Raw genomic sequence first — 24362 nt, 5'->3', positions numbered from 1 at the left:
ACACTTTGGCTATATCATGTCCTGCTACACATAGATTTACATACACGCAACAAGTAGAGCAACAACATATTTCACAAAGCCCTTGGGGGGGGGGAACTATCCTTGGCAGTTCTCCCCAAAACTAAAGCAATTCCTACTACTTCGCTTTAACACTACTATGAGGCATGATTTTAGCTTAAATTAAAAATACCACATTAAATTATGTAAGTACGATAATATATAAAGCGTTTAGGGCGTAAGCCTCAAGCTATGGAAAAGTCTAGATTATGTATAAGTATAGTGTGAAAGCATCAATAATACATAGCCAAATCTGAATGAACAGAATATTAGCAAAGCGGCATCGTTTTAAGTTATATCTCATATTGTAAATACCTTCACAACGAAGGGCCAAATAGCCCTGAAACGGTGCCGTCTGAGTGGTGGTATCCATCTGAGAATAAGTAACATTAGTCTTCTCCTCAGGTGAAGCGTTACTTATTCAAAGTAGTGCAATATCATGGCAACTCGTTGTGAAGGACGTTATGTGGGGGAAACAAAACGACGGCTCAGGGATCGTCTGGGGGAACATTTAAATGCTATAAGAACCGCTGACTATAATACATCTGCTGTGGCCGAACATTTTTGGGAAAAGCAACATCAAATCTCCCCAGAGGACGCTATTATTATGGATCGTGCACATGAATACTGGGAGCGTAAATGGCTCGAGGGTTTACGGATTGGCTCATCCAGTAAGAATACTATGAACAGAAACAGAGGTATGCGTATTCATCCTATTTTCGAAGCAATTATATTATTAAGGTCAGATGAACAATTTTGTTTGCCACATACCCGAACCATTTCCGCTTCCGGTTCTGCCCATGTGCCACGTGGAGAAATAACATGTGTGGACGTACCGTGAGCCTGCTATATAAAGAGACGTTGCAAGAAGTCTTATTACTGTTAAGGAAGGGAGCCGACGCTCTCGAAAGCTTCAGGTTTTTTAGCACTTTTAACTTTTATATTTTAGCATATTTTATAGTAAATTATTTTATTTTAGCTTTTAGCATTCCGTAATATACAACCATCAGCTTATTGTAAATAATTTGTTTTTTGATATTACTTGTATAAACTTCAGTTACAGTAAAAATTTTATTTAATGGTCGGCGTATGAGTTTATTTATTCCTAGATATGAATTTTGCCGACCTCAGAGGCCTCTTTCAGGATGTCAACAACAGAACCCCCATGAGAAGTACTAGCAGCCTGTCTATGATGCTCAGAGAACTTCATGTCTGAGTGCGACACCCCAAACTCTTTTTTATTCTCCATTATCCTGGGTGTGGTACCACCCATCTAGTATGCTAATCTAGAATTACTGCTATCCATATGCAGTACCTTGCATTTTTCAATATTAAATTTCGGTTGCCACTTCTCAGCCCATCTTAATATTTCTAGATCTTGTTGCAGTCATTAACCAACATCAACCATTGTATCATCTGCAAACTTAGACGTGAAGCCTAATATGCCTATATGTGGGATGCCACTAATAACATTAGTCCAAGAAGAGCAGCACTTGATAACTACTTTGTCTTCTCTCACTCAACCATTTCTTTATCCACAGCAGTACCTTGCCACACTGCTCCAATTTGTACAGCAGTCTTTTATGTGGAACAATATCAAAAGCTTTTCTTAAATTAAGCATATGGTGTAGAAATTATTTTTTGATAATTTACTATATCATGGTAATTGCTTTTATTACTCTAGTACCTTTATTACTACATCATAGTACCCAGTTAAAATGGTCACACAAGATCTTCCCTTAAAAAATCCACGCTGTGGTTACCATATAACTCCATTTCTGTCTGGATGGTACTGCATTACTTCTTCAACCAGTGACCCCATAAAATTTCCTGGAACAGAAGTCAAGCTAACAGGGTCCGTAATTACTCATGTCACTATTTGATCTCCCTTTTTGAAATGCAGGGACATTTACACATTTCCAATGAAAAGGAACTTTCCTGAACCTAAGGATTCACTCATGATTATGGCTAAAGGGTTGCTTACTTTTTTTTTTTGTTCTCTCTTATCTGAATTGCTGATATTAATATTACTATAACAGGTGTTTCTAATACAAAGTTATCTCAATACATATAAGTAAGTATAAAGTTAAATGTAACCATAGTTTTGTTGTTGAAGTTTTAGATTATTTATCAACACATCACAAAAATAGATCTATATAAAAAAGATGAGAACAAATGAATTTATTAAGGAGTAGCAAAATTATAGAAATTAATTCTCACCATGATTTGTGCAAGAGCTAATACAATGATGTTGGAAGATTTACTACTTGATATGGCATAGAAAAACTGTAAAAAAAGTAATAAAAATGTTCTTTTAGCTTATAAAACTATTATTATAACAATCAAAATAATTATCAGATTTACAACTCATTTTTAAATTCTAATATAAAATTCATTAATAATGCTAATGTGTGTGTGTGTGTGTGTGTGTGTGTGTGTGTGTGTGTGTGTGTGTGTGTGTGTGTGTGTGTGTGTGTGTGTGTGTGTGTGTGTGTGTGAGAGAGAGAGAGAGAGAGAGAGAGAGAGAGCAAAGGAATAATGATCATTACTATTCAATTTATAATTTAAGGAAAACATAGCTGAAACTTTATTTTTCAGACAGTATGGATTCTTAATATTGTAATGACTGTCATTAAGGCCTATTGTGTGTTTTTATTAAATACTGAAAAATCTTAAGATTCCACTGAAAATATCTTAAATAATACTTAAAATAAAAATCAGTTGTTCACTGATGTTAATGATTTTATCTAAAGTCATTTCTTTATTTTAAGCGCAGTCATTTCTTTATTTTATTTTAAGTGCAGTGACCAGAAATCATGCTATTCTGATTGAAAGATAAATCACAAATGACTGCAATTAAGCATATAATAATTATATTTAACTGTTTTAATTATGGTGCTGAGAAAACAATGCACTATATGATGAGAGCCTTGTCAATCAATTCGGCCCTGGAGGGATTGTGCAAGGCTCAAGGGGTAGAATTTTTTTCAGCCTGGACTGTACTTGTTAACAGGAGAGATTGCTTTTACAGGGATGGGATACACTTAAATAGAAAGGGTGCAAGAATTTTTGCTGATGCTGTCGAGGCAGTGTTAGGTGGGTCGGAAAACTGCTAGTTGGGGGGATACAAGGACTAATAGATTAACAGTAGCCACTGGCAGAGGTGGAAGTGATTCTTGCACTGCTTCTATTGAAATGAGAAGAAGCCTGAAAAACAATATGCAGGACTGCTGGGAGTTATTGCGGTACAAGTAAACACATGGGTTGTGTTAGGGTAGCTAAGAATAGAAACAGGTGCATGTATACCTGCGTGTACACCGTTGCTAGGAGTTTGGTAAATAAATTTGATGAATTTGAGGTATCGCTCAAAACATCAAAGGCAGATATTGTTGGGATATCAGAGACGTGGTGTCACACAGATATACGTAATGCGGAACTAGAATTTGGGGAATACAATGTGTATAGAAAGGATAGACAGGACAGGAGGGGTTATGCTATTAGTTAAGAAACACAAAGTCCAAGGAAGTGAAGCCAGTCGACATCGATGGACAGGGCAGTGTCGAGTCAGTTTGGTGTGACATAAGCATAGGGAAATCAAAATTGAGAGTAGGAGTGTGCTATAGGCCTAATATTATACTCTGATGAGTATAATAAGATATTGTACAGGGAAATAGAGTGGGCCAGTAAATCAGACAGCCTTATAATGGGGGATTTTAATTTCCCAGATATTGACTGGAATTTGTGGGTTGGTCACTCGCACACTAGCAAGGCTTTTGTGGATTTATTGGATAATTGTTTTCTACATCAGCATGTTCGTGAGGCAACAAGAGGGAGCAATACTCTCGATCTGATTATCAGTAGTGATTCTTCATGCATTAAGAATCTGCAGATAAATGAACCACTAGGTGGCAGTGATCACAGTGTGTTGAAGTGGGATTTACTCAAGGAGGTAACTACCATCAGAGGTAAAGGGAAGGGTTTTTGTTTTCGTAAAGGCGACTATGATGGTCTGAGACAGTATTTAAATTCTATACAGTGGGACCAACTGATGATGTTACCAACAGCAAACTCAAAATGGTAAGCATTCAAGGAACTAATCTTGGAGGCTACCAGGCTTTACATACCAACTAAGAAATATTGTTCAAGATTTAGGCCTAAATGGTTGTCAGATGAACTAATGAGACATGTGGCAGGGAAGAAAAATGCATGGGATACATACAAATTAATGGGTGACATGGAAGCCTATGATAGATATAAGTTGGTCTGTACCCAAGTCACAAAGGAGATTAGGCAGGCAAAGGCAGACTACGAAAAATCCTTGGCAAAGGATGCAAAGAAAAACAGAAAAGAGTTCTTTACATATTTAAATTCAAGAAGGAAAGGGATGAATCAGATTGGTCCACTGGATATTGATGGTTCAACAGTTGAGGATCCTGCTCAGGTGGCTAACAATTTAAACGAGTATTTTGCATCTACATTCACGTATGAGGAGTTATTCAGGAAGGAGAATGATGTAGGTAAAGTAAACATTGGCAGTGAGCTGGATGATTTTGTAATAACTGAGAGGAAAGTGGAGGAGAGATTGTTGAGGATAAACATAAAAAAGGCACCTGTGGTGGATGGGATCTATCCAGTTATATTAAAGGAGGCAGCAAAGGAAGTAAGCAAACCCCTAGCCATAATTATGAGAGCTTCTTTGGACTCAGGGGAGGTACCCATAGACTGGAGATGTGCAAATGTAACCCCAATTCACAAAGGAGGATCAAAGGCTGACACAAGTAATTATAGACCTGTTAGTTTAACTTCTGTTCAGGTAAATTAATGGAGGCACTGGTTAAAGAAGCACTGCAGGATCATCTAGACAAGAATTCAGTTATAGCTCAGACGCAGCATGGTTTTGTTAAGGGCAGGTCTTGCCTGACCAATTTGACTGGATACTATGATGTAGTCACAAAAGAACTGGATGCAGGAATAAATTTGATATTATATACTTGGATCTTAGAAAGGCTTTTGATACTGTTGCACATGGAAGACTGCTCCAATGCTGCTATGGATAAAGGGGTGGTTGAGTGGCAGAAGACAGAGAGTGGTAATCAATGGACACTGCTCAACGTGGACTAATGTTATTAGTGGAGTTCCTCAGGGTTCAGTGTTGGGTCCGTTGTTGTTTTCAGTGTTTATGAATGATATTGATGATGGGATATCAAGTTTAATGTCCAAGTTTGCAGATGATACAAAGGTTGGCAGGGTTGTTAAGGACACTACTGACGCTATGCTGCTGCAACAGGATCTGGAAAGGTTGAACAGATGGGCTGAGAGGTGGCAAATGAAGTTTAACATTGACAAATGTAAAGTACTACATATGGGAAACAGTAACCCCAGAGCAACATATCAACTCTGTGGTACTACACTGACAGTGGTGGAGAATGAAAAGGACCTGGGGGTAATTGTGCAGGCAGATATGAAGTTCTCTGAGCAGTGCAGACGAGCTGCAAGAGTAGCTCATGGTGTCTTGTCAATGATATACAGGAATTTTTCTAGCAGGGGTAAGGAGGTGATTATTCCCTTGTATAAGGCAATGGTTAGGCCACATCTTGAGTACTGTATACAGGTCTGGAGGCCTCATTTCAAGAAGGATGTAGAGCTGCTGGAACGGGTACAGAGAAGGGCAACAAGATTAGTGAATGGAACAAAGGGTTGCTCTTACGAAGAAAGGCTTAAGTTTTGCAAATTACAGAGTCTGGAGACTAGGCACTGGTGAGGTGATCTGATAGAGGTGTATAAGGCTTTGAATGGTTTGAGCATGCTCAATGCCAATGGGATTCTTCATCTTGCTCAGAATAATCACCTCAGAGGGCATAAATTCAAATTGAGGAAGGACGGATGTCGGATAGATGTGCGGAAATTTGCCTTTGGCCAGCGGGTGGTTGGTTGGTGGAACCGACTTCCATCACTTGTTGTTGAAGTTGATAGCCTAAACAAATTTAAAGCTCAACTGGACAGGTATTTCGAACGAACGGAGGGGTGAAATGGGAGTGGTGTGTTTTTTTTTTTTTTTTTTTTTTTTTGGCTGATGCTGAATAAGCTTGCTTTCTTGCATCATATGCCTCTACTAATGCTAATGCTAATGCTAAATGTAAATCAAGGTAAATCAAGCACCTGGCACAGATGGGGGTTCATTCAATTAGAGTCGGACCTCCATATAACGAAATCAGTCATTACCTTGAAAACATTCGCTATACAGAAATTTCGTTATAAAGAAATATGACCTTTTCAACAATGAAAAATACTGTAATTCAACTCAGAAATACAGCAAAATATGGGAAATAAATCAGAAATAAGTGGGAATGAAAAAATTTTATAACATTTTAAAACAATTAATTTATTAATACACACATATTAAGAAATAATGACTACTTACATGATGCGCACAATATATTAGTACACTTAAGAATTATGTTGTAAAAAATATATATATATATTTTTTGTTGTACACTGGATTTTACTGTACATAGTTTACAAAAATATTTGCATTTGTTTAAGCACTCAAATATATTTTCTGGCACATTTTCTTCACACTGAAGGCCTCGACACAAAGTTTCAAATGCTGCCAACAGTTCAGGTTTGGAAGGTTTAATACAGCAGGCCCCCGTTATAACATGGTTTGCTTTATGCTGATTCACTATAACGCTGTTCTTATATTATAACCCGTATCTGACTATAATGTTGTCACAGATCACTATAATGTTCTTTCTTTTACAGATTGCATTTTTGGCATATTTAACAAAATCGTTTCATTTCATGGAGTCAATAGCTTGAAAATGAATAGCAAAAAAGCATTAAAACGTTTCCCACGCTCAGTGAAATTTTCTCACACACTAATTTAATTGCAGTACAGTGACTTGTTACGTAGTTCTGAGATCAACATTTTAAAAAATTTTCAAGTATATTGCTTGTAATATTTGCATTATATGCATTTATCCGAAGTCTAGTCATCACTCAGTACAGTATTAGACATCGTGCGTAACGGACAGTTTACTTGAACATTGTATTGTAATTAATGCAACCAATGCAGTTACATTTTCGAAGAGTTAATAATGGCCGATAAGAATGAAAAAGCAACGTCTGGGTGCAGTACGAAGACTATAAATGTAAGAAAAATACTGAATTTGAAAATAAAATTAGTCATTTTGAAGTGAATCGATTCCGGTCAATGACAAGTGGATGTGTGCCATAATTTAGGACTGGCAAGTTTAACCATAAGAACAATTATAAAAAAATAAAGAATTAATTTTAGCAGCGGGAAAGATAGCTGTTCCACTGCAAGCAACTAGGGCTAAGCCAGCTATTAGGATTGAAATGGAAAGACTTGAACTAATTTTATTGAAGATAATATCCAATGCAGAATTCAGTTAAGTTAAATAATATTAAAAAGAGAGAGAGAGAGAGAGAGAGATTAGCCAATATGATGATCTCAAGAAAACTCACCTAAAAAAAAAAAAAAAAGGTACCATTTAAAACTAGTAAGGGCTGGTTGAATAGATTTAAAATCCAGGGAGAGGCCGCAAGTGCAGAAGGAGCCAAAACTTTCAAAAAAGAACTTGTTAAAATTATTGAAGAGGGGTATTATGTCTTATACTTCTCAACAAGTTTTTAACATAGATGAAGCAGGACTTTTGTTGTCCAAACAAATGCCTAAATTTAAGAAGTTTCATATTGAAAGAAGAAAAAAAACATGCCAGGTTTCAAAGCGGCAAAGGATCGGTTGACTTTACTGTTGAGTGGTAATGCTGCAGGGGATTTAAAATTAATACCCTTTTAGTTTATTTGGAAGAGGGCCAAAGTTCAACCCAAAATAAACACATTTTTCATGATTAAATTCATCAATTAAATTAGATCAATTAAAATCAATTAAATTCATGATTTTAATGTGGTAACTACTTATGTGGTAACTACATAAGTAGTTACCACATAATTATATATGTATGTAATGCAGAATATTTTATATGTACAAATATTTGAATATTAAATATTTTGACCGACATTTGTACATCTTTTCACTACCGTTTATTATTGATTAGGAAATATTCTATGGCACTGACTGCAACTCACAAATACATATGTTACCATATGGGAATGCGGCACTTGCTTAGCGCGGATTCACTTAGTGCTCTGTTTTTCCGGAAAGAATTATCAGCGTTAAGCAGGGGGTCACCTGTGTTGCCCTCATTCCCTCTGTTGCCTTCATTTTCATCCAACTCATAGTCAATATCATCACTAGTTCTTTGAATAGTCTCCAAAATGTTGGAGTTTCTCCACTGCTTGGAGTTCTTCCCAAGATTGCTCAATGTCTTGTAGCAGTTCATCCCTGTTAATTGCATTTTAGCAAAACCTGCTTTTGCGAAACAATCCTTAATCGTTGTTTGCATCACATCTTGACTCCAAAATTTTGCCAACTCTGATATGCGCATCCACAAATCTATAATAGAATCTATAGGTTGGTTGGTTTCTATTCTCAGTATAATTTTTTTCACTCTGGTAGTGCATTTTCAAATTCTTGATAATTCCTTGGTCCTTTGGCTGCAATTTAGACGAGGTATTCGGAGGGAAGAAAACAAGCTTCACACTTGTAAGTTTCAAAAAAACCAAGTGAAGGTGAGTAGGACAGTTTTCGACAATCAAAGCGATTTTTCTGTTTTCTTTCTTCATCTTTCTATCGAATTTTAAAATCCACTGTTCAAAAATTTCACTTGTCATTCAAGCTTTTTTTTTGTAGTCTAACTCTTAACGACTTTACTCCTTTGAAACATCAGGGTTGTTTACTTTTGCCTATTACCAAAAGCTTCAGTTTTTCATTACCAGCCACATTTGCACCAACCAAAACTGTAATTCCCTCCTTACTAATTTTACCACCTACACATTTATCACCTTTAAAAGTCAGTGTCTTGTTCGGCAAACATTTAAAAAACAGACCTGTTTCATCAATGTTAAATGAGTCTTTGGGCTAGTAGTCTTCCATAATTTTTTTTCAAAACAATTTCTTTCCAATGGGTACAGTCTTCTTCAATTACAACCCCACTTTCACCAGAAATAACTTTTTCGAGTAAGCCATGGCACTTTTTAAATTTGTCCAGCCAACCAGAACTGGCTTGGAAAGTTTTATGCCCGAGAAAAGATGCATACTCCATAGCCTTTTCTTTTATTAATAGCCCTGATATCATCAAGCTTTGTCTCAAATCAAATTCACCCACTTAAAAACGACTTCATCTACATCTTCAGGCATAATTTCACATGCTTCCAACTGGGTCCCGTTTCCTCAAACAGTTTCAGAATAGTTGACACACTACTGGCAGGGCCACCAAAATTTAAAGCGATCTCTTCTTTTTTTTAAACACCCCAATCTACACTATTAAGCACTTCCACTTTTTTCACTACACTCAAGGATTTCCTCTTAGACATTGTAAGGTAACTTGCACAGCAGTTAAAACAAAACTGATTTAGGGACAACTTGTACTACCATACAGAGACAGGTGAAATTTAGTGAAAGTGCGGATGACTCATTTCTGCAAAACAACAAATGAATTCCCAGGATAAAGGAAAATCACTCTCTCCTAATTCTTTAATAGGGTGCTTACCATAGAAAACAGGGTGACCAGAACCAATTTTCATATCGGGAATATTCCTTAATCTTTGGCAATGACTGTGAACCAGAATAGAAGTTGACCAGCACGACTTCTTGGTACAGTGAATGCTTTATGGGCAACACTAAATTGTGGAATGCTCTTAAGAATTAAATCCTTTAGCTATTAAAAGCTAAAGTGATTAATTCTTAATCCTTTTAGCTCTTAATTTGTGCTTTCTACATCACCAGCTCTATTGCCTAAAGGCCAGAGGTGCAAACAATGCATACCCAGGTCTCTCGAAATTAGTTCATTATATGAAAATTTTCTTTGTTATATGGAAGAATATTTCTCAGCGTGTTATATGGAAGAATATTTCTCAGCATGTTATATGGAAGAATATTTCTCAGCGTGTTATATGGAAGAATATTTCTCAGCGTGTTATATGGAAGAATATTTCTCAGCATGTTATATGGAAGAATATTTCTCAGCGTAAATATTTCTCAGAACCTTGATGCTATCAAGGTTCTGGTAGGTAGGTCAGAAAACTGCTAGCTTGGGGGGGGGGGGGTGTAACACTGAGTAATAGATTAATTAGAGCTGCAGACAAAGGTTAAAATTATTTTTCCACTGCTTCTATTGGGGGCAGCCTGGAAAGTGAGGTTTTGGGGATTTCAAGCACTGCTGTGGGCCATCATGCATCAAGTAAATGCATGGGCAAGAGTAATTAAGAGAAAGAACAGGTGCATTACTGGCATGTACACCAATGTTGGAGCATACTAAATATATCTGATGAATCTGAAGCGCTGATTAAGTCATTAAATGCAGACATTGAGGGGATATTAGAGATGTGGTGTCACTTAGATACAAGGAATGGAATGTGAATATGGGGAGTACAATGTCTACAGAAAGGACAGACAGAGTGTATATTGTTCAATGTAATGACCAAGAAGAAATCAAAAAAATTCGCTTCATAGAAAAATCCGCTATATGGAAATTGGTTAAACAGAGGTCCAACTATACATTGAGAGTCAGCAAAAAAGGTCAGTGACCTTTTATTCATAATTATGAGAGCATCCCTAGATTCAGGGCATATCCCTATGGACTGGAGGCACATGACTGTATCCCAAATTCAAAAAGGCAGATCAAAGGGTTAGGTGAGTAATAATTACCAGCAAGCTTATACAGCATCAGCCAAAAAAAAAAAAAACAAAAAAAAACACACCCCCTTCCCATTTCACCAATCAATTCATTCCAAATGTTTGTCTAGTTCTGCCTTGAATTTATTTAAGCTATCAACTTCCACAACTACAGATGGAAGTTTGTTCCAGCCATCAACTACCCGCTGGCTTCGGGTAGTTGATTGCTGAAACAAACTTCTGCACATCTATTCTACAACTGTCTTTCCTCAGTTTGAATCTATGCCATACATGTATTCCAGGGATAATAATGTAGTCACTGCCTAAAGAAGTAATGCACGACCATCTATATAAGCATGCAGCTATACTAATAACAGCATGCATTTGTTAAGGGCAAACTTGTCTAACCAACCTGATTCGATACTATGATTCAGTAACAAAAGGACAGATGCAAAAAATAATTTTGACATCATATACTTAGATTTCTGTAGAGACTGGACCAGTGTGGCATTAAGGGCAAGTTACTGCTATGGATAAAGGGATGGTTAAGTGGGAGAATAAAGAGTTGTTATCAATGGGAAATGCTCTTCATGGAGCATTAGTGGAGTTCCCCAGGGCTCAGTGCTGGGCTCATTTTTCTTTTCAGTATTTATTAATGATACTGATGAACATATCGGGCCTCTAATGTCTAAGTTTGCAGATGATACAAAGGTTGGCAAGGTGTTTAATGATAGTAATCAGGGTAGGCTACTGCAACAGGATACAGAAAAATTAGGCAGATGGGCTGAGAAGTGGCAACTGACATTTAACATTGATAAATGTAAGGTATTGCATATGGGAAGCAGTAATCCAAGTATAGCACACCAGCTGGGTAGTACAACACTCAGGGTAGTGGAGAATGAAAAATATCTGGGGATAATAATCGTGCAGGCAGACTGAAGTTCTCTGAACAGTGTAGACAGGCTATTAGGACTGCTCACGACATTCTGTCAACGATATAGAGGAATTCTGCTAGCAGAGAGGAGGAGGTGATTTTCCCCAATGCATAATGGAATAGCTAGGCCACATTTTGAATACTGCACGCCAGATTTGGAAACCTCATTTTAAGAAGGATCTTTTGCAAAGGGCGTGGGAGAAACCAATGAGATTAATAAAGGGAACAAAAGTATACAAATGCAGTGTCTGGAAACTATGATCTGCAAGGAGATGTGATTGAGGTGTTTTAAGGCTTTGAATGGATTGAGTAAGCTAAATGCTAATGGCATTCTTACTCTTGCTGAGACAACACATGAGGAAGCATAAATTTAAGTTGAGGAAAGATGCGTATAGGATAGATAAGTGGAGATTTCATTTTTAACCAGTAGGTAGTTGATTGTTGGAACCAACTTCAATCTTGTTTGTGGAAGTTGGTAGTTTTAATAAATTCAAAGGATTATTATTGGATGAACAGGTGATGTATGATGGTTCTTTTTTTTGCTGATGCTGTATAAGCTTGCTTCTTTGCATCAATTACTACTACCAATACTAAAGTACCAAAGTACAACTGTGACTATGTAATGCTGTCCACAAATCCACATCTCAGACACAGCTTGCTATTGCATACAGGTTTGGAAACCTCATTTAGGAAGGATGTACAGTTGAGGGAACAGCTACAGAGAAAGGCATCAATATTAGCCAAGGTCACAAAAGAGCACTCTCCTACCAAGAAAGAATTGAGTTGTGTAAATTGTAGCATATGCAAGGAGACCTAACTGAAATGTTTAAGGCTTTAAATGTGTTGGAGTAAACTAAATGCTGAGCATCATTATCTTTTTCTCAGAAAGATCACACAAAGGAATGCAATTTAAAATAGAAAAGGATGCTCATTTTCCATCTGGTGGTATTGAAATGGGTTAAAAAAGTAAAAATTTGACAGAAAACTGTGAGCTGGGTTTGGATGTTCAGAATTTATGCTCGAAAGCAATCAGGACCACAAAGCATACATGTATTGTATCTGTAAATTATACTTATTCGACGTAGAATCCTGCTGTAGAACTTAATAGTTGTCATTTTTTTTCATTGCACTCACAAAATTTTCGCCCCTCCATAAAAAGAAAAGTTTAAGAATGTACATTATTTTTCATTTAATTCCTCATACAAAGCTGCTAAATTGATTAAAACAATGATGCATCCACTGATTAGAGAATTAAAGGATATAATTAATTAGTATGCTTACCTTTGTTAACGTTATAAGAAGACCACGTATAGAGGTAACCACAATCACCCCAACAAGAATAAAAGAGATATGCTGAGACCAAAACTTTACCTAATATGTCAGAAACACAAACATTTATTTTATGAAAAATAAAAAAAATTTAATTTAATTAAAAAAAATTAAATAAATACTTCAAGTTTAAGAGATTAATACTATCTATAATGACTTTGAAGAAAACTTTTAGTACAAGAATATTTTAATCTTGCTGATGAATAACTGATTTCATTAAAATTTTCAAATGTTCCCAAATTATTCCTTTTAGCACTCTGTCCTAAACATTGCTGCCATCATCGTTTCCTTTCTACTAGTCGTTAAGTGATTAATAGAGATCCCATAACACAAGGCTTATTATTATTAGCATACAATGTAAGAAGGCAAGCTTATGCAGCATCAGCCAAAAAAAAAAAACCCTCCCATTTCACCCCTCCATTCATTCCAAAAATGCCTATCCAGCTCAGCCTTAAATTTATTTAGGCTATCAACTTCCACAACAAAAGATGGAAGTCTGTTCCACCATTCAACTAGCTGCAGGCTAAAGGCGAATTTCCGCACATCTATTCTACAACTCTTTTCTCAATTTAAAACTGTGCCCCCTCGGGTTCTTAATCTGAGCAAGAGGAAGAATCCCATCAGCATTCAGCTGCTCAACCCATTTCATTCAAGGCCTTATAAAGCTTAATCAGATCACATGCCAGGTGACCTGATTGAGGTGACACAATTTGCAGAACTTAACCTTTTCTTGGTAAGAGCACCCCTTTGTCTCCTTCTTTGTACTCGTTATAGCAACTCTACATCTTTCCTAAAATGAGGCCTCCAGACCTGTACATAATACCGTAGGTGTGGCCTGACCATTGCCTTGTATAACAGGATAACCATCTCCCAGTCCCTGCAAGCAAAATTCCTATATATCATTGATAAGACTCCATGACCTTCTCTGGCAGCCCATCTGCACTGCTCAGCGAACTTCATATTTGACTGCATGATTACCCTCCCCCCAGGTCTTTTTCACTTTCCACTTCCCTGAGTGTAGTAGCACATAGTTGGTATGTTTCTCTTCAGTTATTGCCACCCATATGCAGTACTTTGCATTTGTCAATGTTAAACTTCAGTTGGCACTTCTTAGCCCATTTTCTCAACTTATCTAGATCCAGTTGGAGTAGCATACTCTCTTTACTGTCATTAATAACCCTGCCAACCTTTGTATCATCTGAAAACTTGGACAAACCTGATATGGTCCTTGAGTTGTGGCATATCTGAGAGAATGTCACAGACATTCTCTCAGATATGCCAGACAAGCTGTATTTGCTACCTGGGAGTCTAAAACGCTGATGGAACTGATATTCGGGTGACACTCAAGTCAAGTGGACCCAATTTCGGCGATGTCTGCTGGTTGTTGTTGTTATGTGGTTTTTAGGAGCATTAGCAACTAAGGCCATATTGTTCTGGGGATATGTGGTGGTCATTAACCGACCATTCTGCATTCTCCATATTTGGTGGTCACGGGCTCGAACCCCGGTTTAATCAAGAAGCATGTGTTACACACTGCTGCTCCTGCCCACCTGGCTACGGAGGTGCCTCGGCGATGTCCGGACAGTCTGTGACAGCCAAATCCTGGGTATAACCTCCATTCACAAGTACATGGCAAGTGACCACCCAGGTGTGAACCAACGTAAGCAGGGGTCGAGGTGTGGCGCCCACACCACATGGAGGTACGCCACACCCTCTATGTTACCAGGCAGTACTAGGTGGTTGATGACTCTCATCAACCGGTGCAATACCACCACTATGCTTATTCGAGACTTGAAGTGGTGGAACCCATGTTTAGTCTCTAGAGCTAAGTTCCGGTCAACCCTTCCCTATCTCTTCCATCATGCAGTATGATTGATGAATTTTGAGGTTATGATGAACATCATAGCGAGATCCAATATTCCTTACATTTCGAGGGAACAGCTCTCAAACAGTGTTCGCAGGCCGGCTGCTAGTTAGTACACTGGACCAAACCTATTGGTAACTTTCTAGGAGGCTTCCGGATAAGCTAGTGTATAATCTTGCTACCTCTACTCTGCCAGATAGTGACTGGAGGGAGTCCGAGTAGTGTGTATGCGGGGAGCATTGTCGAGGCCACGTTATGTCAAGGATCTGAGTATATTCTTACCATGTGTACGCCATATCCAAAAATTTCATTACTTCATACAGCATGTCCCACCCACTTTTTCTTACTATTGAATACACAATGAATTGTCAAACTAATAAAGCAAGCTTATCTGCGAAAAGATCTAAACCTCCCAAGCACTTCCTAATTCATTTCACAAATATACGTGGTCTCAATTCTAATCTCAACGATGTCCATTTCCACTTGCAGTCTGCCAAACCCCATGTACTTTTTCTGACAGAATCTCAGTTATCGGTTGATTCAACTACTGCTCATCTCAGATGCCCAAATTATTCGCTGTATGTTCCTTTCGCCTCAAAGGTGGTACTTGTGCATATGTCCATTCTGATATTCCCTGTCAGAGACTTGGCAATTTGGAATCTCCTCTCTTTGATCTTCTCTGGCTTAAAATCTCTCTACCTCATTGTGTAAAATTCATCTGTTGTCTCTACCGTTCTCCCAACTCCACTAATCACTTGGAGCTCTTTGACTTCCTCTCTTTGTAACTTGACTTTCTCCAGTCCAACTTTCCTAACAGTGAGGTAATTTTCCTTGGTGATTTTAATGTTCACAACTCCAGTTGGCTTCCGTTTTCTAGTCACACCGACCCAGCAGGTCGAGATGCTGAGGCTTTTGCAATTACTAATGACCTAGCACAGATTGTTCATTTACCTACAAGAATACCGGACAATCCTAACCATACAGCTAATACGCTTGATCTTTTTCTCACAAACAACCCTTCTAAGTACACGGTTGAAGTGAGAGGTCATTTAGGCACTTCAGATCACAACTTGGTGATTGTCTCTTCTCCAATGTAACCTTCATCTCATGGCTATTCCCAATCTCGTGTAGTTTGGCATTACAAGAATGCAAAATGGGATGACCTGCGAGACTTCTTTTCCTTGGTCGGATTACTGTTTCAAAACTTCTGATGTCAACGTTTGCTCAGATGGTGTCAGTGAAATTATTCTTGCAGGAATGGAATCCTTTATCCCACATTCCACTTTAAAATCTCCTCCTTTATCTAAACCTTGGTTTTCCAATAAATGTGCTAAGGCTGTTCAAGAGAAGAATGTTGCATATCGTAATTGGCTTGTTTCTAATTCTTCAGTTTCATTTTCTGCCTACACCAAAGCTTGCAACAATTGTAAAGCAGTTATTAATCAGTCCAAACTAGAGTTTGAACAGGCTAAGAGTAGAAAACTTGCTTCTTGCCCTAATGGTAGCCGAGCATTCTGGTCTCTTGCCAAAGCTATTGGCCGCAACTTTTACCCATCTCTGCTCCCACCTCTGTCCAAACCAGATGGTTCTGTTGCCACTTCAGCCAAGGATAAAGCTGACCTGCTAGCATCCCATTTTTCTTCCAGCTCATGTATTAATGATCTTGGTAAAACACCTCCCACCATTCCCAACATGCTCCATTCAATGCTTCCTGTGGTACTCTGTCAAAAGGATAACAGGATTTTGATGAATCTTAATGCTAAGAAAGCTCCAGGTCCTGATGGTATTTCTCCACTTGTTCTCAAAACCTGTGCTCCTGAACTTACTCCTATTCTTAGCCGCCTTTTTTCACTTTCTTATTCCAAAGGTGTTTTTCCTTCTGCTTGGAAATTTGCTCATATCCAGCCAGTTCCTAAAAAGGGTGACAAATCCCTCCCATCCAATTATCGTCCCATTGCAATTACTTCTACTCTTTCTAAAGTAATGGAGAAATCAATTAACTGCCAACTCTTAAACTACCTAGAAACCTTCCGTCTGATCAACGATCGCCAGTATGGATTCCGTTAGTGTCAAATCCACTGGCGATATTCTGGTTTATGTTACCCATTTATGGACTAATTCGATGGAAAGGTTCGGTGAAACACAAGTAGTTGCTCTTGACATCTCAAAGGCTTTTGATTGTGTTTGGCATAAAGGTCTTCTAAACATGCTTCCATCTTATGGTTTGCCAACTGTTTTTAGTAATTGGTTATCCAGTTTTCTCTGTGATCGCTCACTGAGGGTGATGATAGATGGCTCTCTGTCTTCTAACTCCTCCACTAATGCGGTGTCCCTCAAGGTTCAGTTCTTTCCCCCACTCTTTTCCTCTTCTATATTAATGACCTTCTTCCATTGACTGGAAATCCTATCCATAGTTTTGCCGATGATAGCACATTTCAGCATTCCACTTTCCATTTTGAGAAACCTTGTTCTGCTCAATCAGCTTCAACTTCTCGAAAATCTGCTACCAATTCCTTAAATGCCGATCTTCAGGTAATTCTTCAGTGGGGCAAAGACAACTTAGTTGATTTCAATCCTTCTAAAACTCAGTCTTGTCTTATATCTCGCAAAAAGGATTCTTCTGCTCCTATGCTTATCTTTAGTGACACTAAGATTTCTAGGCAAAATGATATATCTCCTTTGGGGATTACCCTGACTTCTAATCTCTCTTGGCACAAGCACATTACAAATATTGCTTCCTCTGCATCTAAAAAACTTGGTTTTCTCTTTCACTCTTAGCGTTATTTTTCTTCTAAACAGCTGCTCACTATGTATAAATCACAAATCCGCCCTGCCATGAAATATTGTTCCCACATCTGGGGTGGTGCCCCCAAAACTTCTCTCAGGCTTCTTGATTCCATTCAGAACAGGGCAGTTAGGTTAATTAATGATTCATCTCTAACAGAGTCATTGGTAATTGCAAAAGCCTCAGCATCTCGACCAGCTGGAGTTGTGAACATTAAAATCACCAAGGAAAATTACCTCACTGATAGAAAAGTTGGACTAGAAAAAGTCAAATTGCAAAGAGAGGAAGTCAAAGAGCTCCGAGTGATTAGTGGAGTTGGGTGAATGGTAGAACCACAGATGAATCTGACACAATGAGGTAAAGAGATTTTAAGGCAGAGAAGATCAAAAAGAGGAGATTCCAAATTACCAAGTCTCTGACAGGAAAATTGGAATGTACATATGAACAAGTAGCACTTTTAGGCGAAAGGAATCATACAGTGAATAATTTGGGCAACTGAGATGAACTGTGGTTGATTTAACCAATAACTGAGATTCTGTCAGAAAAAGTACATGGGGTTTGGCAGACTGCAAGTGGAAATGGACATCGTTGTGATTAGAATTGAGACCACGTATATTTGTGAAACGAACTAGGAAGTGTTTGGGATGTTTAGATCTTTTCGCAGATAAGCTTACTCTATTAGTTTGACAATTCATGGTATATCCAATAGTAAAAAAAAGTGGGGGGGGGGGGTATATGCTGTATGAAGTAATGAAATTTTTGGATATGGCATACACACAGTAAGAATATGTTGTTGTTGTTGTTTGTTAGATTTATTGGTGCATCAGCAACTTAGGCTATAATGCACTAATACTGTCTGATATTTCCTTCGTTTTTCTTACAGGAGATAGCAGTTCAGATAAGGTGATATTTATTAATAAATTTTAGAAAAAGAAAAATGTCATCTATGTTCTCTCGATCTCCTAGGACACAGTGCAGTGTTAAATGATTGTAATTATGAAAATTAGAGGAAAAAGCTGTTTTCCGTTCTTTTTGATATTGCAGGCATTCTATGATGATATGCTTTACTGTTAGTGGGCATAAACAATTACTGCATTGTGGAGGGTCACTGTTTGTTAGTAGACAGCTATGAGTGAGGAAAGTATGACCAATGCGTAATCTGGCTAAAATAGTTTCTTCCTTTCTGTTTCGTCTCAGGCTGGATTGCCACAGTTTAGTTTCTCTCTTGATCTCAAAAAGTTTATTATTTTTCTGATCTTTCCACAAGCATGTCCACACTTCTTTATATGTCTGTTTGATAAAGGACTTTTGATCAATATAAGGAGTCCTGAAATTTGATGGTATCACATTTGTAACAATTTTAGCAGCTAAATCTGCCTGCTCGTTTCCTACGATTCCAACGTGTCCAGGGATCCAGCAAAATATTACGAGCTGTCCACGTCCATGAAGTGCTAATAACTGTGCTAAAATTTTCTGTATCAGAGGATGACTAGGGAAGGATTTACACTGTAGAGCATTAACAGCACTCAACGAGTCCGTATAAATGATGGATTTAGCATACGAGGCTTCTTTTATATTCTCTAGGGCTAGTAGAATACCATATAACTCTGAGGTATAAGTACTGCATTCTGGTGGGAGCTGTCTGGAGATGGTGGCATTTGGTAGTACTACAGCTGTGCCAACTTTATTACCAGTTTTGTATCCATCTGTGTATAGTTGAATGAAGCTGCTAAACTCGGTAGAGTGAGCCATATGTATTTGTCTAATGTTGATATCGGAGAAGTTATTCTTTCCCCATTGCTGAAAATGTCTATCAATATGTACTGGAGCCATGGAAAGCCATGGCTGCGTTTCCGTGCTAGTATCCTGGAGAGTTAGAAAACTTCAGGCCCCTCGCTTGTGATCAAAGCTTCAAGCCTAATGCCAGATGGTTTGTTGTAACGCCGTTTAGTTTGATAGATTTCTCTCCATTTTGGCATGAAGAGGCATTGCCACATGGGATGATGTGGGAGACTGCTGATTTTGGCTGCACAATTTAGTAGTAGTAGTTTCCTGCCTAAGGTGTAACGGTGGTTCATAGGCTTCGGTATACAGGCTTAAGATTGGTGATGTGCGAAAAGCCCCCAGTGCAACTCTTAATGCACTGTGATGTACAGGGTCAAGCCATTTCAATACACTTGGCCTGGCTGAGTCATATGCAGGAGACCCATAGTCTAACCGGGATCTGATCAGTGAGCGGTGTAGATGTAACAGCACGTAACGATCTGCACCCCACAACAGAAGAAATTACTCTGAGAAGATTTAAGTTTTCTAAGACAACTTGTACGAATGTTTTATATGTTCCAGGAAGTTTAATTTTTTATCAAATATTACACCAAGAAATCTAATACTAGGTTGGAAAGTAATACAATGAGAATCCAACTGAAGGTCTGGATCCGGATGTAAAGAACGTTTGTGACAGAAGTGTACAGCAGTCGTTTTTGGTTTAGAAAGCCGATATCCATTATTTTTGGCCCAAGAGACTATTTTGTTAATGGTGCCTTGTAGTTGGTCTTTCAATAAGTCTCATATTTTGAGAATGACATGACATGGCAAGATCGTCAGCGTACAAGTATGCGTCAACTGTGTTAGGTATGCACTTGGTAATAGAATCAATCCTAATGGCAAAGAGTGTGACGCTCAACACTGATCCTTGGGGAACTCCCTCTTCTTGTACATATGCTCGAGATAATGAAGAGTGGAATCGGACTTGAAAGGATCTATTGCCTAGAAAGTTCTTAATAAATTTTGGGAGATGACCCCGAAGTCCAAATTTATGCAAGTCCTGAAGAATCCCATATCGCCAAGTTGTATCAAAGGCCTTTTCGATGTCAACACATACCATAACTAGGTGTTCATTTCTCAAGAACGCATTCCGGATATTTGTTTCAGTCTTGATAATAAGATCAAGCGTACATCTTTTTCTCCGGAAACCATACTGACTTGGGCTTAAAATGTTTTGAGTCTCTAATAACCATGTCAGTCTGGCGTTAATTATTTTTTCCAATGTTTTTCCCAGACAACTGGTTAGAGAAATAGGACGGTAATTTTTGGGATCGGTGTGGTCTTTCCCTGCTTTCGGGAAGGCTAGCACATAAGAATGGCACCAGCTAGCGGGGTAATACTCCTCTAAGAAAATTCTGTTATACAGTTGTAAGAGTACAGTTAATGATTCCTCACTTAGATGACAGATCATGGTGTAATAAATCCCGTCGGGACCTGGAGCACTGTTTTTCACTCGTGCAAGTGCATTACGCAATTCATTCATGGTCAGATTCAGATTATAAGAATGAAGGATGACAGTATTAAAATTTAGTTTGTATTTTTCTGTCTGGGATTTTAGCAATTGAAATGCAGGTTCATATGTGGCAACAGCTGAAAGCGTTTCAAACGTAGTACCTAAGGCATTGGCAATTTCTGTAGGTTCAGAGATTTCTTTCCCTTTTACAAGTAGAATAGAAGAAGTTGTCTGCGAGTATTTACCATTAATTCTTTTGATTTTTTTCCATATTGTAGAAGTATCCGTGGATCTGTTTATGGTGGAGGCATAATGCGCCCATGCTTCTTTTTTACTCTCCCGTCTTATATGATGAGCTTTAGCTCTGACTCTCTTAAACTGTAGGAGGTTAGCTGTGGTTGGATGTTTTCGAAAAATATTCCAATATTTGTTCCTTTCTTTTGTAGCACTGTTGCATGCTTCGTTCCACCACATTTTTGGATGAAACCGGATTTTGGATGATGATTTTGGTATAGCAGTCTCGGATGCTTTCATTATTGTATCTGTAATGTGGCTTACTGCAGAGTCAATTGTGTGGGTTGCTATGAAGACAGTATCTAAGTGAGCTATTTCTTGGTATTTAATCCAGTTAGCCTTAGCAAATTTCCAGGTTGTCCTAATGTTACTATGAGGGGTAGAACTTATATAGAAAGTACAGGTGATAGGAAAGTGATCGCTCCCGCGAGGGTTATTAGTAACAGTCCAGTCTATGAGAGGAAATATCACTGGAGAGCATATTGAAAGATCAATAGCAGAAGTTGAGCCAGATGATAAATGCACGTATGTGTGAGCACCTGTGTTTAAAATTGTCAGGTTATGTTTATCTAAAATTTTTTCAATTATCTGTCCTCTGGAGTCAAGATGTTGAGAACCCCCATAGCGGGTGATGGCCATTCCAGTCACCCATAATACAAAAGGGAGCAAGTATTTGCATTACTAAATTATCTAAATCAGCAAAGGTGTAGTATGATTTGGTGATAGATACAATGAAACTAATGTTATTGTGATTCCGAAGGTGACACGGACAGCAATAGCCTCTAAAAATGTTTGCAGGGGGATAGGTCTAGAGGGCACCGAAGAGTTCACTATGAGTGCTACTCCTCCATGAGCTAAATTAGATGAGTTTCTATCTTTTCTATACATATTGTAATGCTTAATTGTCATAGATATTGCATTTGTGAGATTTGTTTCTTGAATGCATACTGCAACAGACTTGTATTCAGATAGGAGAACATAAAAATCGTCAAAGTTAGCACGGAGCCCACGACAATTCCACTGAATAATTGTATCCATTGTTTGGTTTTAGCTAGTGTCTGTTAACTTCCGTGAGGTAGTTTGCTTACGCCTGTCAATTTTTCCTTTATCCTTCTTTGAGAAGACTGGTCTGCTTGTGTCAATGTCACCTTCTGGATGAATTTCAAGAAATGTGTCATCTTCATCCGCTTTTTCATCAGTGTCCATGGCATCAGATCTGAATGTGTGCATATCAGTTCTTTCAGAGCTCTTAGTTTGTACTTTCAGTTGCTGATTGGGATTCTTATCTGGAGGTATTGTTACCGGAATATTTACTTCTTGGGTTGCATATTTGGAGGGAGATTGTTCTTTTAATGAAGTAAGTAATGATTTCGCCCAACCAGATATAGAGATATTTGGAGGGATGGAGCAGTCAGTCTGAGTTGATATTATGCGTAGCTGTTGAGTAACCGAGGCGTATGTAGATGATTTAGTAGGGATTGCAAAGTGTTTCTTTGCCTCTTCATATGACACTTTATTCTCTATTTTATATCTCTGAATGTTCTTCTCTCTTTTCCATTGGATACAGTCCTTAGAGAAGGCAGAATGATTTCCCTGGCAGTTAGGACAGTTTTGGGTTTCATTATTTCCGTATGTGTGTGTTCTTTTGAACCACAAGTGACTATACCTCTGCACACAGTTTGTGAATGACCGAATTTTTGGCACTTAAAGCACCGAACTGGGTTGGGAATGTACGGTCGAACATGGCATCTGAGATATTCAGCTTTTATAGTTGTGGGGAGATTTGGTGACTTAAATGTCAATATGACTGTTCGTGTAGGGACAGGCTCTCCATCTTTTTTGATGACAATTCTTTTTGCCTGGACTACATTTTGGTTACTTAATTTGGAGACAAGTTCATCCTCTGATATACATTTAGAAGATCCCATTCAGATATTACCCCTTTAGAGGAGTTCAAGGTGGCATGTGGGGTAACCTTTGTGGGAATTCCACCAAAGGTAGATATTTTCAAGAGTCTTGCAGCATGTCTGTGTTCACTCATCTCCACTAATAGGTCTCCAGATCTTAGTCGCCGAACCATTTTTGAAGGCCCAGCCAAATTTTCGAGACATTTCTGAATCAAAAATGGGGAGAGCTTACTCATTGGTTGGTCTGTGGAGGAATGCAATATTAAGAAGAGAGGAGCAGAAAAATCTGTCCCTTCTTTTTTTTGTCTCTTAGCATGGGATTTATTCAAATTATCATGGTCGTCATGTCTACTTGAATCTGGATCAAGAGATCCATAGTAGGACTGTCTTGTGTTGTCCATAGTTGCTCCTTTTAGTCCCGGGAGAGGGGATTTCTCCTACCAGGCTTCCAGCCCTGCCACATGAAGGCAGGAGCGGTGCCACCAGTGACCAAGCGATAAGGTTGTTAGTGTTAGTGCGTTAATAGATTAGTCTTATATACAAGAAGAAAGGTGGCTTTCCTTTCTGTTGAGTAAGCTGACTTCTTTACTTTAGAAGAGCAAAATTATATAACTTTGGAAATTAGAAAATAACGTTCAACTACAATCAATCGCTCTTTTAAGAAAATCGCTTTCAAATCACTGAAGAATCGCTTTAGTCACTCGCTTGGCACTCGAGGCCATAGTAAGAATATACCCAGATCCTTACATAACATGGAATGTGCAAATGTGACCCCAATTCACAAAGGAGGATCAAAGGCTGACACAAGTAATTATAGACCTGTGAGCTTAACTTCTGTTCCAGGAAAATTAATGGAGACACTGGTTAAAGACGCACTGCAGGATCATTTAGACAAGACTTCAGTTATAGCTCAGACACAGCATGGTTTTGTTAAGGGGAAGTCTTGCCTGACCAACTTGATTGGATACTATGATGCAGTCACAAAAGAACTGGATGCAGGGAATAACTTTGATATTATATACTTGGATCTTAGAAAGGCTTTTGATACTGTTGCACATGGAAGACTGCTACACAAATTGGAGCAGTGTGACATTGGAGGCAAATTGCTGCTATGGATAAAGGGGTGGTTGAGGGGGAGAAGACAGAGAGTGGTAAT

At 38.3% G+C, this 24362-nt stretch overlaps 1 protein-coding gene across 1 annotated transcript in view; it reads right to left on the bottom strand.

Annotated features, from left to right (window-relative positions):
• Window positions 1-24362, bottom strand: part of GPHR (Golgi pH regulator) — a 192674-nt gene that overhangs the window by 20936 nt on the left and 147376 nt on the right. The window contains exons 12-13 of the mRNA XM_090381737.1: window positions 13032-13121; window positions 2278-2343 (exon numbers count right to left, since the gene is read on the bottom strand). Coding sequence (XP_090237863.1) covers window positions 2278-2343; window positions 13032-13121 — 156 coding nt within the window. The remainder of the gene's footprint in view (window positions 1-2277; window positions 2344-13031; window positions 13122-24362) is intronic.

Source organism: Mastigoproctus giganteus, chromosome 9 (assembly GCF_048544385.1).
Source record: "Mastigoproctus giganteus isolate SK-2022 chromosome 9, ASM4854438v1, whole genome shotgun sequence".
In the NCBI taxonomy this organism is placed as follows: Eukaryota; Metazoa; Arthropoda; class Arachnida; order Uropygi; family Thelyphonidae; genus Mastigoproctus; species Mastigoproctus giganteus.
Note: the sequence above shows the minus strand (reverse complement) of the source record. Positions and strands in the feature narration are given on the sequence as shown.